Source organism: Salmo salar, chromosome ssa09 (genome assembly GCF_905237065.1).
Source record: "Salmo salar chromosome ssa09, Ssal_v3.1, whole genome shotgun sequence".
Taxonomy (NCBI): Eukaryota; Metazoa; Chordata; class Actinopteri; order Salmoniformes; family Salmonidae; genus Salmo; species Salmo salar.
The window spans coordinates 147,232,356-147,248,934 of NC_059450.1; the positions used below are offsets into that span (position 1 = coordinate 147,232,356).

At 46.7% G+C, this 16,579-nt stretch overlaps 2 protein-coding genes across 10 annotated transcripts; one reads left to right on the forward strand and one right to left on the reverse strand.

Moving 5' to 3' along the window:
* Positions 1-113: 113 nt before the first annotated feature.
* tomt (transmembrane O-methyltransferase) lies at positions 114-12,088 on the forward strand. 3 transcript variants are annotated; one of them, XM_014215267.2, is made up of 6 exons: positions 148-228; positions 535-560; positions 813-1,081; positions 2,202-2,398; positions 2,490-2,612; positions 11,681-12,088. In XM_014215267.2, exons 1-6 carry the CDS (start codon positions 163-165, stop codon positions 11,876-11,878), a joined length of 879 nt encoding a protein of 292 aa, XP_014070742.2. In that variant the 5' UTR covers positions 148-162; the 3' UTR covers positions 11,879-12,088. The 3 variants fall into 3 exon arrangements, with proteins under 3 accessions (XP_014070741.1, XP_014070742.2, XP_014070744.2); XM_014215269.2 differs by having other exon boundaries at positions 535-548; XM_014215266.2 differs by lacking the exon at positions 535-560 and having other exon boundaries at positions 114-228.
* LOC106613224 (anaphase-promoting complex subunit 15) lies at positions 12,082-15,248 on the reverse strand. Of its 7 annotated transcripts, none has more exons than XM_014215279.2 (5): positions 14,958-15,248; positions 14,346-14,519; positions 14,179-14,238; positions 12,947-13,075; positions 12,082-12,817 (listed from the first exon to the last, which is right to left on the reverse strand). In XM_014215279.2, exons 2-5 carry the CDS (start codon positions 14,463-14,465, stop codon positions 12,770-12,772), a joined length of 357 nt encoding a protein of 118 aa, XP_014070754.1. In that variant the 5' UTR covers positions 14,466-14,519; positions 14,958-15,248; the 3' UTR covers positions 12,082-12,769. The 7 variants fall into 7 exon arrangements, with proteins under 7 accessions (XP_014070754.1, XP_045580753.1, XP_014070749.1 ...); XM_045724797.1 differs by having other exon boundaries at positions 12,938-13,075; positions 14,958-15,175; XM_014215274.2 differs by having other exon boundaries at positions 12,938-13,078; positions 14,958-15,175.
* Positions 15,249-16,579: the final 1,331 nt, after the last annotated feature.

The following is a 16,579-nucleotide window of genomic DNA, read 5'->3' on the forward strand; positions in this document are numbered from 1 at the left end:
ATTGCTGTATGTTTACTATGACATCAGAATGAGTCAATAATAAACTCATTGTGAGAAACAACGGAGAGGGGGGGGGTACTGTGAATAAAACAGACATGCCTCAGGTGGTCAATGAATAATTCAGACACCCAGCTAACTTCCTCTGCCCTCACCTGCGGAGCCATGACTACAACCACACACCATTACCATTCAGGATTTCTCCTGTCTCTGCCAAACATCTACAGGCAGGTGAGTCTTGTGTTTACTGCACAGCGGTAATGTGGGAGAGAGTCATTATTTTTACAAGAGGCTTGTGTTATGGGAGGGTGAGTTGTAGTACAATGTAGCGTCTGTTGTCAGTGAGGTGCAGGAAATCTCCTGTCTCAGTGTAAAGCTTTAGTAACCGCAGTGTGGAGTTGGCCAGAGGAGCATCTGGATGTGGTTTATATCCAAAATAGATGGACTATAGGGATTGTGTGTGTAGAGAGCTGAAATAGGAGGATTTTACATGAATTCAGGAATAATTATTTATGTTTTTTTCTTTTGCGCTGGCAGTCACCCATCTCCTGGTGTGTGTTCAGGTTTGTGTGTTTGTGTGTGTACCTAGCTGTCTGTATGTGTACCACTGTCATTGTGTCTGTGTGTACCTAGCTGTCTGTCTGTGTACCACTGTCATTGTGTCTGTGTGTACCTAGCTGTCTGTATGTGTACCACTCTCATTGTGTCTGTGTGTACCTAGCTGTCTGTATGTGTACCACTCTCATTGTGTCTGTGTGTACCTAGCTGTATGTCTGTGTACCACTCTCATTGTGTCTGTGTTTTGTCCCTTGCAGCAGTACCATGGTGTCTGGTGCTATAGCGTTGGCCTTCCTCCCCCTGGTGTTGACTTTCATCATTCGTTACCGCTACTACTTTGTGCTGTTCTACCGGGCGGTGTTGGTCAGGATGTGGTATGACTGTAAGACGGGGCTAAGCAGGGAGGAGAGGGCCTTCCAGTATGTTCTGACCCACGCCATCCCCGGCGACCCAGAAAGTATCCTGGAAACCTTTGACCTCTGGTGCAGCAAGGTGGAGTTCATCAGCAACATCGGCCCCAAAAAAGGTGACCCCCACCTGACTGACCACAACCCCCCCCCAATTCTCATATTCTGTTCTCTCTCTCTCATCTGCCTACCTGACTGACCACAACCCCCCCCCCAATTCTCATATTCTGTTCTCTCTCATCTGCCAACCTGACTGACCACAACCCCCCCCAATTCTCATATTCTGTTCTCTCTCTCTCATCTGCCTACCTGACTGACCACAACCCCCCCCCCATTCTCATATTCTGTTCTCTCTCTCTCATCTGCCTACCTGACTGACCACAACCCCCCCCAATTCTCATATTCTGTTCTCTCTCTCTCATCTGCCTACCTGACTGACCACAACCCCCCCCAATTCTCATATTCTGTTCTCTCTCTCTCATCTGCCTACCTGACTGACCACAACCCCCCCCAATTCTCATATTCTGTTCTCTCTCTCTCATCTGCCTACCTGACTGACCACAACCCCCCCCCATTCTCATATTCTGTTCTCTCTCTCTCATCTGCCTACCTGACTGACCACAACCCCCCCCAATTCTCATATTCTGTTCTCTCTCTCTCATCTGCCTACCTGACTGACCACAACCCCCCCCCAATTCTCATATTCTGTTCTCTCTCTCATCTGCCTACCTGACTGACCACAACCCCCCCCCAATTCTCATATTCTGTTCTCTCTCTCATCTGCCTACCTGACTGACCACAACCCCCCCCCCAATTCTCATATTCTGTTCTCTCTCTCATCTGCCTACCTGACTGACCACAACCCCCCCCAATTCTCATATTCTGTTCTCTCTCTCTCATCTGCCTACCTGACTGACCACAACCCCCCCCCCAATTCTCATATTCTGTCTCTCTCTCATCTGCCTACCTGACTGACCACAACCCCCCCCCAATTCTCATATTCTGTTCTCTCTCTCATCTGCCTACCTGACTGACCACAACCCCCCCCCAATTCTCATATTCTGTTCTCTCTCTCATCTGCCTACCTGACTGACCACAACCCCCCCCCAATTCTCATATTCTGTTCTCTCTCTCTCATCTGCCTACCTGACTGACCACAACCCCCCCCCAATTCTCATATTCTGTTCTCTCATCTGCCTACCTGACTGACCACACCGATGTGTCTGTCTGTGTGTGCAGGTAAGATAATGGACCGGATGCTTTCCGATCACTGCCCCCTGACCGTGCTGGAGCTAGGTTCTCACTGTGGGTACAGCACAGTGCGTATCGCGCGGGCACTGCCCCTGGGTGCCAGGCTCTACAGTGTGGAAATGGACGCGAGAAACGCTGCGATAGCAGAGAAGATTATACGGCTGGCGGGCTTCGACGATGACACGGTGAGAGCAGAGCGCGCACACACACACGGTGAGAGAGTAAAACACAAAGACAAAAAGACCCAGTGAGATAAAATCTAGTCATCCCCCCCAGGTGGAGCTGATAGTGAGTCCGTCAGATGAGGTAATCCCAAAGTTGCGGGCAGACTACGGTCTGGAGCGGCTGGACTTTGTGTTCATGGACCACTGGAAGAAATGCTATCGTCCTGACCTGCAGGTAGCTAATCCACTCATAACCCCTGTGACCTCACGTCTGTTTTTATGTTGTTGTTCCTGTCAATGTAAATCAGGGGTGTCAAACTCATTCCATGGAGGGCCAAGTGTCTCTGCAGGTTTTGTTTTTTCCTTTCAATTAAGACCTAGACATTCAGGTGAGGGGAGATAGTGACCTTAATTCACCAATCAAGTACGAGGGTGAAGCAAAAACCCGCAGCCACTCGGCCGTTCGTGGAATGAGTTTGACACGTGATGTACACTATATATACAAACGTATGTGGACACCCCTTCAATTTAGTGGATTCGGCTATTTCAGCCAGACCCGTTGTTGACAGGTGTATAAAACCGAGCATACAGCCATGCATTCTCCATAGACAAACATTGGCAGTAGAATGGTCTAACTGAAGAGCTCAGTGGCTTTCAATGTGGCACCGTCATAGGGTGCACCTTTCCAACAAGTCAGTTCGTCAAATTTCTGCCGTGCTAGAGCTGCCCCGGTCAACTGGAAGTACTGTTATTGTGAAATGGAAACTTATAGGAGCAACAACGGCTCAGCCACGAAATGGTAGCATGTAAAAACACTCACTACCGAGTTCCAAACTGCCTCTGGAAGCAACGTCAGCACAAAAACTACTTGTGGGGAGCTTCATGACATGGGTTTCCATGGCTGAGCAGCTGCACACAAGCCTCCGATCACCCTGCGCAATGCCAAGCGTCGGCTGGAGTGGTGTAAAGCTCACCGCCATTGGACTCCAGAGCCATGGAAACACGTTCTCTGGAGTGATGAATCATGCTTCACCCATCTGGCAGTCCGACGGACAAATCTGGGTTTGACGGATGCAAGGAGAACGCTACCTGCCCCAACACATATTTGAGGCCCCTCAAATAAAATGAAATGGAAGTTTATTTGTCACATGTGCAGAATACAACAGGTTAAATGCTTACTTACAGGCTCTAACCAATAGTGCAAAAAAAGGTATTAGGTGAACAATAGGTAAGTAAAGAAATTAAAACAACAGTAAAAAGACATTGAAAAACAGTAGCGAGGCTATAAAAGTAGAGAGGCTACATACAGACACCGGTTAATCAGGCTGATTGAGGTAGTATGTGCATGTAGATATGGTTAAGGTGGCTATGCATATATGATGAACAGAGAGTAGCAGTAGCGTAAAAGATGGGTTGGTGGGTGGCGGGACACATTGCAGATAGCCTGGTTAGCCAATGTGCGGGAGCACTGGTTGGTCGGGCCAATTGAGGTAGTATGTACATATGTACATGAATGTATAGTTAAAGTGACTGTGCATATATGATAAACAGAGAATAGAAGCAGTGTAAAAGAGGGGTGGGGGGGGGCACACAATGCAAATAGTCCGGGTAGCCATTTGATTACCTGTTCAGGAGTCTTATGGCTTGGGGGTAAAAACTGTTGAGAAGCCTTTTTGTCCTAGACTTGGCACTCCGGTACCGCTTGCCATGCGGTAGTAGGGAGAACAGTCTATGACTGGGGTGGCTGGGGTCTTTGACAATTTTTAGGGCCATCCTCTGACACCGCCTGGTATAGAGGTCCTGGATGGTAGGCAGCTTAGCCCCAGTGATGTACTGGGCCGTTTGCACTACCCTCTGTAGTGCCTTGCGGTCGGAGGCCGAGCAATTGCCGTACCAGGCAGTGATGCAACCAGTCAGGATGCTCTCGATGTTGCAGCTGTAGAACCTTTTGAGGAACTCAGGACCCATGCCAAATCTTTTTAGTTTCCTGAGGGGGAATAGGCTTTGTCGTGCCCTCTTCACGACTGTCTTGGTGTGTTTGGACCATTCTAGTTTGTTGGTGATGTGGACACCAAGGACCTTGAAGCTCTCAACCTGCTCCACTACAGCCCCGTCGATGAGAATGGGGGCGTGCTCGGTCCTAATTTTTCCTGTAGTCCACAATCATCTCCTTAGTCTTGGTTACGTTGAGGGATAGGTTGTTATTCTGCCACCACCCGGCCAGGTCTCTGACTTCCTCCCTATAGGCTGTCTCCTCATTGTCGGTGATCAGGCCTTACCATTGTTGTGTCGTCTGCAAACTTAATGATGGTATTGGAGTCATGCCTGGCCATGCAGTCGTGGGTGAACAGGGAGTACAGGAGGGGACTGAGCACTCACCCTGGGGGGCTCCAGTGTTGAGGATTAGCGTGGCAGATGTGTTGCTACCTACCCTCACCACCTGGGGGCGGCCCGTCAGGAAGTCCAGGATCCAGTTGCAGAGGGAGGTGTTTAGTCCCAGGATCCTTAGCTTAGTGATGAGCTTTGAGGGCACTATGGTGTTGAACGCTGAGCTGTAGTCAATGAATAGCATTCTCACATAAGTGTTCCTTTTGTCCTGGTGGGAAAGGGCAGTGTGGAGTGCAATAGAGATTGCATCATCTGTGGATCTGTTTGGGCGGTATGCAAATTGGACTGGGTCTAGGGTTTCTGGGATAATGGTGTTGATGTGAGCCATTACCAGCCTTTCAAAGCACTTCCTGGCTACGGACGTGAGTGCTACGGGTCTGTAGTCATTTAGGCAGGTTGCCTTTGTGTTCTTGGGCACAGGGACTATGGTGGTCTGCTTGAAACATGTTGGTATTACAGACTCAATCAGGGACATGTTGAAAATGTCAGTGAAGACACTTGCCAGTTGGTCAGCACATGCCCGGAGCACACGTCCTGGTAATCCGTCTGGCCCCACAGCATTGTGTATGTTGACCTGTTTAAAGGTCTTACGCTACAGAGTTGGCCGACGTGAGTTTTCGTAAAGGGAAATCGTAACGCTACAGCGTACGATGACATTCTAGACGATTCTGTGCTTCCAACTTTGTGGCAACAGTTTGTGGAAGGTCCTTTCCTGTTTCAGCATGACAACGCCGCTGTGTCCAAAGCGAGGTCCATAAAGAAATGGTTTGTCGAGATCGGTGTGGAAGAACTTGACTGGCCTGCACAGAGCCTTGACCTCAACCCCATCGAACACCTTTGGGATGAATTGGAACGCCAACAGCGAGCCAGGCATAATCGCCCAACATCAGTGCCTGACCTCACTAAAGCTCTTGTGGCTGATTGGAAGCAAGTCCCCACAGTAATGTTCCAACATCTAGTGGAAAGCTTTTCCAGAAAAGTGGAGGCTGTTATTGCAGGAAAGGGGGGGACCAACTCCAAATGAATGCCCATGATTTTGGAATGACAAGTTTGACGAGCAGGTGTCCACATACTTTTGGTCATGAAGTATATGATTGTTTTGTTTGGTGTTTTGTGTGGACACCAGGAGGAGCCGTTGCTTCAGTAACAGCTCACTGTGATGTGGATACAGGAATGATGTAACACGTGTCAAACTCATTCCACTGAGGGCCGAGTGTCTGCGGGTTTTAGCTCCTCCCTTCTACTTGATTAATGAATTAAGATCACTAATTAGTAAGGAACACCTGGTTATCTAGGTCTTAATTGAAAGGAAAAAACAAAAATCAGCAGACACTTGGCCCTTCATAGAATGCGTTTGACACCCCTGATATAACACTTCAAATCAAATAGAATTTGTCCCATCCCCTGAATACTCTACTGTGAAATGCTTACTTACAAGCCCTTAACCAACAATGCAGAATAAAAATGTAAAAGTAAGAAAATATTTGCTCAAAAAAACTAAAGTAACACAATACAATTACAATAGAGGCTACAGACAGTGGTACCAGTACAGAGTCAATGTGCAGGGGTACAGGTTAGTTGAGGTAATTTGTACATGTAGGTAGGGTTAAAGTGATTATGCATTGATAATAAACAGCGAATAGCAGCAATGTAAAAAAGGGGGTCAATGCGAATAGTCCGGGTAGTCATTTGATTAACTGTTTAGCAGTCTAATGGCTTGGAAGTAGCTGTTAATGACGCAGATGAACCTGAAGCTCTCGACCCGCTCCACTACAGCCCCGTCAATGTGAATGGGGGCTTGCTCCCCCTTTTCCTGTAGTCCACGATCAGTTCCTTTGTCTTGCTGACATTGTGGGAAAGGTTGTTGTCCTGGAACCACACTGCCAGATCACTGACTTCCTCCCTGTAGACTGTCTCATCGTTGTCGGTAATCAGGCCTACCACCGTTGTAGTCGACAAACTTAATGATGGTGTTGGAGTCGTGTGTGGCCATGCAGTCGTGGGTGAACAGGGAGTACAGGAGGGGACTGAGCACGCACCCCTAAGGGGCCCCCATGTTGAGGATCAGCGTGGCAACTGTGTTGTTACCTACCCTTACCACCTGGATGTGGCCCATCAGGAAGTCCAAAATCCAGTTGCAGAGGGAGGTGTTTAGTCCCAGGGTCCTTAGCTTAGTGATGAGCTTTGAGGGCATTATGGTATTGAACGCTGAGCTGTAGTCAATGAACAGCATTCTCATGTAGGTGTTCCTTTTGTCCAGGTGGTAGAGGGCAGTGTGGAGGGCAATGGAGATTGCGTCATCTGTGGATCTGTTGGGGCGGTATGCGAATTGTGGTGGGTCTAGGGTTTCTGGGATGATTTTGTTGTGACTCATGACCAGCATTTCAAAGCACTTCATGGCTACAGACGTGTGCTACGGGGCGGTAGTCATTTAGACAGGTTACCTTAGTGTTCTTGGGAACAGGGACTATGGTGGTCTGATTGAGACATGTTGGTATTACTGACTCAGTCAGGGAGAGGTTGAAAATGTCAGTGAAGATACTTGACAGTTGGTCAGCGTCCTGGTAATCCGTCTGAATGTTGACCTGGTCTTCTTTATCCCCCTCTATAACTCACCTCCTAACCCTCCTCTAAACCTTCCCTCCTAACCCTCACCCCTCCTAACCCTCATCTATAACTCACCTCCTAACCCTCCTCTATAACTTCCCTCTTAACCTTCACCTCTAATAACTTCCCTCCTAACCCTCACCTCTATAACTCCCATCCTAACCCTCACCTCCTAACCCCCTCCCCTCCTATCCCTCTTCTATAACTCACCTCCTAACCCTCCCCTCCTAACCCTCACCTCCTAACCACCTCCCCTCCTAACCCTCACCTCTATAGTCCACCTCCCCTCCTAACCCTCACCTCTATAACTCCCCTCCTAACCCTCACCTCTATAACTTCCCTCCTAACCCTCACCTCCTAACCCCCTCCCCTCCTATCCCTCTTCTATAACTCACCTCCTAACCCTCCCCTCTTAACCCTCCCCTATAACTCCCCTCCTAACCCTCACCTCTATCCCTCCCCTATAACTCCCCTTCCTAACCCTCACCTCCTAACCCCCTCCCCTCCTATCCCTCTTCTATAACTCACCTCCTAACCCTCCCCTCCTAACCCTCACCTCCTAACCACCTCCCCTCCTAACCCTCACCTCTATAGTCCACCTCCCCTCCTAACCCTCCTAACCCTCACCTCTATAACTTCCCTCCTAACCCTCACCTCCTAACCCCCTCCCCTCCTATCCCTCTTCTATAACTCACCTCCTAACCCTCCCCTCCTAACCCTCCCCTATAACTCCCCTCCTAACCCTCACCTCTTAACCTTCCCCTATAACTCCCCTCCTAACCCTCACCTCTTAACCTTCCCCTATAACTCCCCTCCTAACCCTTACCTCTTAACCCTCCCCTATAACTCCCCTCCTAACCCTCACCTCTATCTCTCACCTCTAATAACTCCCCTCCTAACCCTCACCTCTATCCCTCCCCTCCTACCCCTCCCCTCTATAACTCTCCTCCAAAACCTCACCTCTATAACTTCCCTACTAACCCTCACCTCTATCCCTCACCTCCTAAACCTCACCTCCTAACCCTCATCTCTATAACTTCCCTCCTAACCATCACCTCTATAACTCCTCTCCTAACCCTCAGCAATATCCCTCACCTCCTAACCCTCACCTCTATAACTTCCCTACTAACCATCACCTCTAACCCTCACCTCTATAACTTCCCTACTAACCCTCACCTCTATCCCTCACCTCCTAACCCTCACCTCTAATAACTTCCCTCCTAACCCTCACCTCAATAACTTCCCTACTAACCATCACCTCTATCCCTCACCTCTATAACTTCCCTACCAACCATCACCTCTAACCCTCACCTCTATAACTTCCCTACTAACCATCACCTCTATCCCTCACCTCTATAACTTCCCTCCTAACCCTCACCTCTATAACTTCCCTCCTAACCATCACCTCTATAACTCCCCTCCTAACCCTCACCTCTATAACTCCCCTCCTAACCCCCCTCACCTCTATGACTTCCCTCCTAACCCTCACCTCTATGACTTCCCTCCTAACCCTCACCTCTATAACTCCCCTCCTAACCCTCACCTCTATAGTTGGCGTCGGAGAAGAAGGCAGACGTTTTACGTGCCTCCATCCGATTGTGTTTTTGTTTGTTTATTTGTGTTGTTTGTAACCTATTTTGTACATAATGTTGCAGCTACCGTCTCTTATGACCGAAAATAACTTCTGGACATCAGGACTGTGATTACTCACCATGAACTGGCAGAATCCTTTTTTTCCTTTAACGAGTCTGACGAGCCTGACGTGAACGATATACTGCTTTCTCGGGAACAGGCGGCAGAGAATTCGTAGGCGATCAAATAAACCCCCACTTCCTTCCATTCTGCTAGCAAACGTGCCATCTTTGGACAATAAAATAGATGACCTACGCGTAAGATTAAACTACCCATGAGACATTCAAAACTGTAATATCTTATGCTACACAGAGTCGTAGCTGAATGACGACACTATCAACATACAGCTGGCTGGTTATACTCTGTACCGGCAGGATAGAACAGCGGCGTCTGGTAAGACAACGGGCGGCGGACTATGTATTTTTGTAAATAACAGCTGGTGCACAATATCTAAGGAAGTCTCAAGCTATTGCTCGCCTGAGGTAGAGTATCTCATGATAAACTGTAGACCACACTACCTACCTAGAGAGTTTTCATCTGTATTTTTCGTAGCTGTCTACATGGCACCACAGTCAGAGGCTGGCACTAAGACAGCATTGAATGAGCTGAATTCCACCATAAGCAAACAAGAAAATGCTCACCCAGAGGCGGCGCTCCTAGTAGCCGGGGACTTTAATGCAGGGAAACTTAAATCTGTTTTACCAAATTTCTATCAGCATGTTAAATGTGCAACCAGAGGAAAAGAAACTCTGGACCGCCTATACTCCACACACAGAGATGCATACAAAGCTCTCCCTCGCCCTCCATTTGGCAAATCTGACAATAATTCTATCCTCCTGATTCCTGCTTACAAACAAAAATTAAAGCAGGAAGCACCAGTGATTAGATCAATAAAAAAGTTTTCAGATGAAGCGGATGCTAAGCTACAGGACTGTTTTGCTAGCACAGACTGGAATATGTTCCGGGATTCCTCTGATGGCATTGAGGAGTACACCACATCAGTCATTGGCTCCATCAACAAGTGCATCAATGACATCGTCCCTACGGTGACCGTACGTATGTATATACCCAAACCAGAAGCCATGGATTACAGGCAACATCCGCACTGAGCTAAAGGGTAGAGCTGCCGCTTTCAAGGAGCTTGACTCTAACCCGGAAGCTTTTAAGAAATCCCGCAATGCCCTCCGACAAGCCATCAAACAGGCAAAGCGTCAATACAGGACTAAGATCAAATCGTACTACACCGGCTCTCGTCGGATGTGGCAGGGCTTGCAAACCATTACAGACGAGAAAGGGAAGCACAGCCGAGAGCTGCCCAGTGACACGAGCCTACCAGACGAGCTAAACTACTTCTATGCTCGCTTCGAGGCAAATAACACTGAAACATGCATGAGAGCACCAGCTGTTCTGGAAGACTGTGTGATCACGCTCTCCGCAGCCGATATGAGTAAGACCTTTAAACAGGCCGCAGGGCCAGACAGATTACCAGGACGTGCACTGTGAGCATGCGCTGACCAACTGTCAAGTATCTTCACTGACATTTTCAACCTCTCCCTGAACGAGTCTGTAATACCAACGTGTGTGGTCACTCATGACTGCACGGCTCCAACACCATCATTAAGTTTGCCAATGACACAACAGTGGTAGGCATGATCACTGACAACGATGAGACAGCCTATAGGGAGGAGGTCAGAGACCTGGCCGTGTGGTGCCAGGACAACAACTTCTCCCTCAACGAGATCAAGACTAAGGAGATGATTGTGGACTACAGGAAAAAGAAGACCGAGCACGCCCCCATTCTCATCGACGGGGCTGTAGTGGAGCAGGTTGAGAGCTTCACGTTCCTTGGTGTCCACATCACCAACAAACTAACATGGTCCAAGCACACCAAGACAGTCGTGAAGAGGGCACGACAAAACCCATTCCCCCTCAGGAGACTGAAAAGATTTGGCATGGGTCCTGAGATCCTCAAAAGGTTCTACAGCTGCACCATCGAGAGCATCCTGACTGGTTGCATCACTGCCTGGTATGGCAACTGCTCGGCCTCCGACCGCAAGGCACTACAGAAGGTAGTGCGTACGGCCCAGTACATCACTGGGGCTAAGCTTCCTGCCATCCAGGTCCTCTATACTAGGCGGTGTTAGAGGAAGGCCCAAAAAATTGTCAAAGACTCCAGCCACCCTAGTCATAGACTGTTCTCTCTGCTACCGCATGGCAAGTGGTACCGGAGCGCCAAGTCTAGGTCCAAGAGGCTGCTAAACAGCTTCTACCCCTAAGCCATAAGACTCCTGAACACCTAATCAAATGGCTACCCAGACTATTTGCATTTCCCCACCCGCTTTACATCGCTGCTACTCTTGGTTGTTATCATCTATGCATAGTCACTTTAATAACTCTACCTACATATTACTTCAACTAACCGGTGCCCCCTCACATTGACTCCGTACCGGTACCCCCTGTATATAGTCTCACTATTGTTATTTTACTGCTGCTCTTTAATTATTTGGTACTTTTATTTCTTATTCTTGTCTGTATTTTTTAAACTGCATTGTTGGTAGGGGCTCATAAGTAAGCATTTCACTGTAAGGTCTACACCTGTTGTATTCGGCGCATGTGACTAATACAATTTGATTTATAACTCCCCTCCTAACCCTCCACCTTTATTGTGGTCTGCAGGCTCTGGAGGGCTCTGGTCTGCTGGGAAAAGGCTCTGTAGTGCTTGCTGACAACGTCCTGTTTCCGGGTGCTCCTAACTTCCTCCGACACGTCCGCAAGAGTGGCCTCTACGAGTGGAAGATCCACAGGGCCACTCTAGAGTACAGCAAGGGCATCAGGGATGGGATGGCTGAACTTGTTTACCAGGGGATCAAGTAGAGCGGGGGCATAGTGACAGACACACTCATCTATTACTTAGACATACAAGACTGAGGTTGGGGGCAACCTACTTTTGTTCTCTGAGCCTGCTAGTCTCCTGCTGCTTTCTGCTTAGCGACCCCGGCTGGTTGAATATCGCTCTCAGACAGTCTGTCGCGTGTTTTACAGGTCAGTCTGTCGCATTAATAAATCCATTACATTCATTCTGTAGACATTGTTTTTCTTTATTTACATAAGAAACTTGACCATTTAAAAAGTTATTTACTTTACATACAACTGAGCATCTGTGAAGTTCCTTTTTACAACTTGTTGAATACTGACATTCTATAGAACGTGTTCTTACTCTCCAGGTTTCTGTTGGCCACACACACACACAGCAGATTACTCAAGTGCAGTGTACAGGCTGTGGTTTATGCCCATTCCGCTGTTTTAAGGGAACCCATTCAGATGTGACACGACTGGCGACTGGGGGGGGTCAAAGTACACATTCCAACAGAATAACAAGTACCAGAGAGGGGAGTGAGTTCGCACTCAGCTGTCCTTGAGTTAAATGTGTGTGTAGTCTAAACAAGGGGTCTGACTGTCTCGGCCTGATGGGGAGGACAGAGGTGGAGACTGCTTTCTTTTTCCTAATGTTGCAAAACTACTTATCTCAAGAACCTTTTACAGTTCAGTCTTCACACATTGCAACTGTTGAACACTGAATGAGAGAACACGCACTTTCTCCATGCAGTTAGACACCACACAGCTCACCCTGTTGTTTCCCATGGTGGGTGAGAACAGCAGGGAAAGTTCACCAGCTAAGACACACTGTCAGGATGAGTAGATGAGCACCTATCCTGCTGGAGAGCTACTAAGGGGAAATCAGAGAGTAGCGAGGATTACTCTGGTCTAGATCATCCACTGGTCTTGGTCTTGGTCTGCTCCCTCCATGTCCACCTGCAGTTTGAGCAAGATGACAGAGATGACTGAAATGTATAATAAGAGGTCCTACTATTTCCCTTAGATACTGTTCCATAGACATGACCCCTAACCCCTGATTGTGTGTGTGTTTTAGACCTCGTTGACCTCGCCGTCGTCCGGTGACTCGTTGTAGTCATTCATCTCATCTATGTCCTGCATGTCCTCTTCATCCTCAGAGTCTTCTTCACTATCTTCCTCATCCTCATCCTCCTCCTCTTCCTCCTCGTCAAATGTCTGCTACACACCCACAGAGAACACAAACAAAAGCCACACACACCAGAGTAAGTATGGAAAATGACAAAACACCCCTCAACAGAAATACAATACCAGTCAAAAGTTTGGACACCTACTCATTCCAGGGTTTTTCTTAATTTTTACTATTTTCTATATTGCAGAATAATAGTAAAGACATCACAACTATGAAATAACACATGCAATCATATAGTAACCAAAATATATTTTATATTCTTCAAAGTAGCCACCCTTTGTGCAAAGCTGTCATCAAGGCACTCTGACATTGGTATAAATTAAAGGACAACTATGTCTTATTTTCATCCAAACGTTGACACAAAATTGTAAACTATATGTATAATTTGAGGAATAGAAATATCATGAGATATTAAAACCTCTCCCTAGTTGCTAATCTCCCCTTTCTGTGTACCACACCACCATATCAACATGCCCAAGTTCACACAGGGTAGGGGGTTTAGGATCAACATCTTTAACTTGGTTTCAATTCCAGCTAGCGAGCAACACAAACACTACTGTTTTGCTTTTGTATGTGCTGTTCTCTCCTACTGTAGCCTCTCCTCACTGTCTTTGGATGGTATAATTAAAGCTTGTGCTTTTCCTCCCTCCTCTGGCCCTAATGACTCTACCTAATCTGGGAGCTGTTAGGAATATCCACAAAATGCAAACATGAACTCTATTTTATTGAATTGTAATGCCTTTCCACCCCCCACATGGAACCAACACAAAATACATTACAATTGGATGTACTGATGCCTCTCTGGCAATTTAGAATATTGTTTGGGGACCTTCTTATTGAGGAATGTAATTGTTTCTTTCTTATATTGTATTAGATTTTGTCTTATGTAATTGTATATGCAGAGCTCCCTTGTGAAAGTGACCCTGGTCTCAATGGTTTTTCTCCGCTTAAATAAAGGTTACATAAAAATGTGAACATAGTCACCCTTTGTAATATCTCATGACACTTGGTCAAAATCCATACTAGAGGTCGACCTCTAATCCATACACATCTCATATACGTTTGGGTCAACTTTTGGATGAAAATACAAGTGACTGACAAAAATAAACGTTATTTAAAGCTCAGATACCTCGAAGATTGGCTTCCCAATAGGCATCAGGTTATTGTCCTTCTCTGCGATGCTTTGTAACTAAGGGGGGAGAGAGAGGTCAGTGTTTGTCTGAACCCAGGTTGGCTCTGTGACTCCTGCCAGTGTTGCTCTGTCTTTTCTCTCTCGGTGTGTGTGTTTGTGTGTACCCAGGTCTGGTGCTGTTGCTCCTGTTGGTGTAGCTCTGTCTCATCCACACACGGCCGGTCCAGGTTGAACCACAGAGACTCTGTCAACCGGGGAAACAGCGAGGGAAACAGCATGGACATCTCTGTCTGAGAGGAAACACACTTCACTGACGCAGGATAGCTATCAGCACCCACCTAGATAACAGACCTGGCTAGATTAGTACACAGCGGATCAGATTTTGGTTACAGTGACCCAAAAAACGGAGTGGGGAGTGTAGCTAGCGACAGATAGCTGTAAGAAATGACAACAATGTTTTCAACATAGCTAGCTAACATCTGCTAACTTGGGTAGGTTAACTACATAGCTAGTTACTGTAAGTACCGCACGGTTTAGGTTTTGCATGCTTTAAATGGTATCTGCTAAGCTATTACAGATCTGTCTTACTAACTAGCTAGATAGCTAGCTAGCGAACATTTAATCCTGCATAATGTAGCTACGGTTAGCCAGCTAGCTATCGCTGCACATAGACCATGTAACTAACACTGCAATAATGTTAGCTAGCTATGTTACGAAACAATATCTTATACCGTTACATCAATAATACAAAATACTGTAAATGTTCCCCGTCTTACCTGTAAAACCACTATCCCGACTTGCAGTCAAAATAGACATTTCAAAATTTCAACTAACCGGAAACCGGTGTTCGTTTGTAAACGCTCCGGGTGTGTAGGCATATAATTTCTAAAAGATTCCGCTTTATGAACCGTTCTCAGTAGTATGAACTATATACTATATAGATTATAAACTTCAAGGATGATCATACTCTTTGACCACACTGCGAGAAAGTTTAAGTTTCGGCTTAGTAAAGCAGGCACACCAATGTATAACGCTTTAGGTTCATTAAACTTGCATTTGAGGGGTAGCTACTCTCTGTGAAACTGTAAAAAATAGTTTCACAACTTATTTTGAATAGAAAATATACTTTACACCTGTCTCTATATGTTATAGGTAGTTTCTTCATGCAAATGTGACTTTGAAGGACATTGGAACCTGCCTGAAATGCATATCACATGATAAAGTAAAACACTTAATATGAGCTCATGACCTTTGGGTGCAGTAAACCAATGATTTCCACATTCACTAATTAACAGTGAAGAAAATATTATGTGAGGCTTGGTGATGATGGTTTTATGCTGCATACTATGCATACCGTGACCTCTGAGTCAACTGTCATAAACCTGAGGAGTTACACATATTGTAAAAGTTATAAAACCATGCAATAATCCTAAACAAAGTATGCTATTGTTACAGGCTGACTACACCGCTCACGTCGCATGCGCGAGCGTTGCAAAATAAATTTAGACATACATGTTATTCAATTATTGCACCCACACTGCTCGCGCGCGCCAACGAGCGTCTGCGTTGCCAAGGGCTAACACGGAACCCAAACCGGCTGCGCGCATGCGCCATCGTGCATAAATGTATTTTGTCCCCCCACACCAAACGTGATCAAAACAAACTCTGAACCAAATACATTAATTTGGGGACAGGTCGAAAAGCATTAAACATTTATGGATAGTTAGCTTGCACTTGCTAGTCCTATTTAGCTAGCTTGCTGTTGCTAGCTAATTTGTGCTGGGATATAAACATTGAGTTGTTATTTTACCTGAAATGCACAAGGTCCTCTACTCCACCAATTAATCCACACATAAAACGGTCAACCGAATCGTTTCTATTAATCTCTCTTCCTTCCAGGCTTTTTCTTCTCTTGACTTTATATTGCGATTGGCAACTTTCATAAATTTGGTTCATTACCGCCACTGACCTCGTTCGTCTTTCAGTCACCCACGTGGGTATAACCAATGAGGAGATGACATGTGGGTACCCGCTTCTATAAACCAATGAGGAGATGGGAGAGGCAGGACTTGCAGCGCGATCTGCGTCAGAAATAGAACTTATAGCCCTTGGCAACGCATATGCTCGTTGGGGCGCACAAGAGCAGTGTGGGTGCAATAATTGAATAACATAGATTTCTACATTTATTTTTGACACACTCGTACACGCGATGCGAGCGGTGTGGTCAGCCTATTAGTGTGGTGCGCGCTAATAGCGTTTCAATCGGTAACTTCACTTGCTCTGAGACCTTGAAGTAGTTGTCTCCATTGCTCTGCAAGGGCCGCTACTTTTGTGGAGCAATAGGTAACAATGCTTCGGGGGAGGCAGTTGCTGATATGTGAAGAAGGGTCCCTGGTTC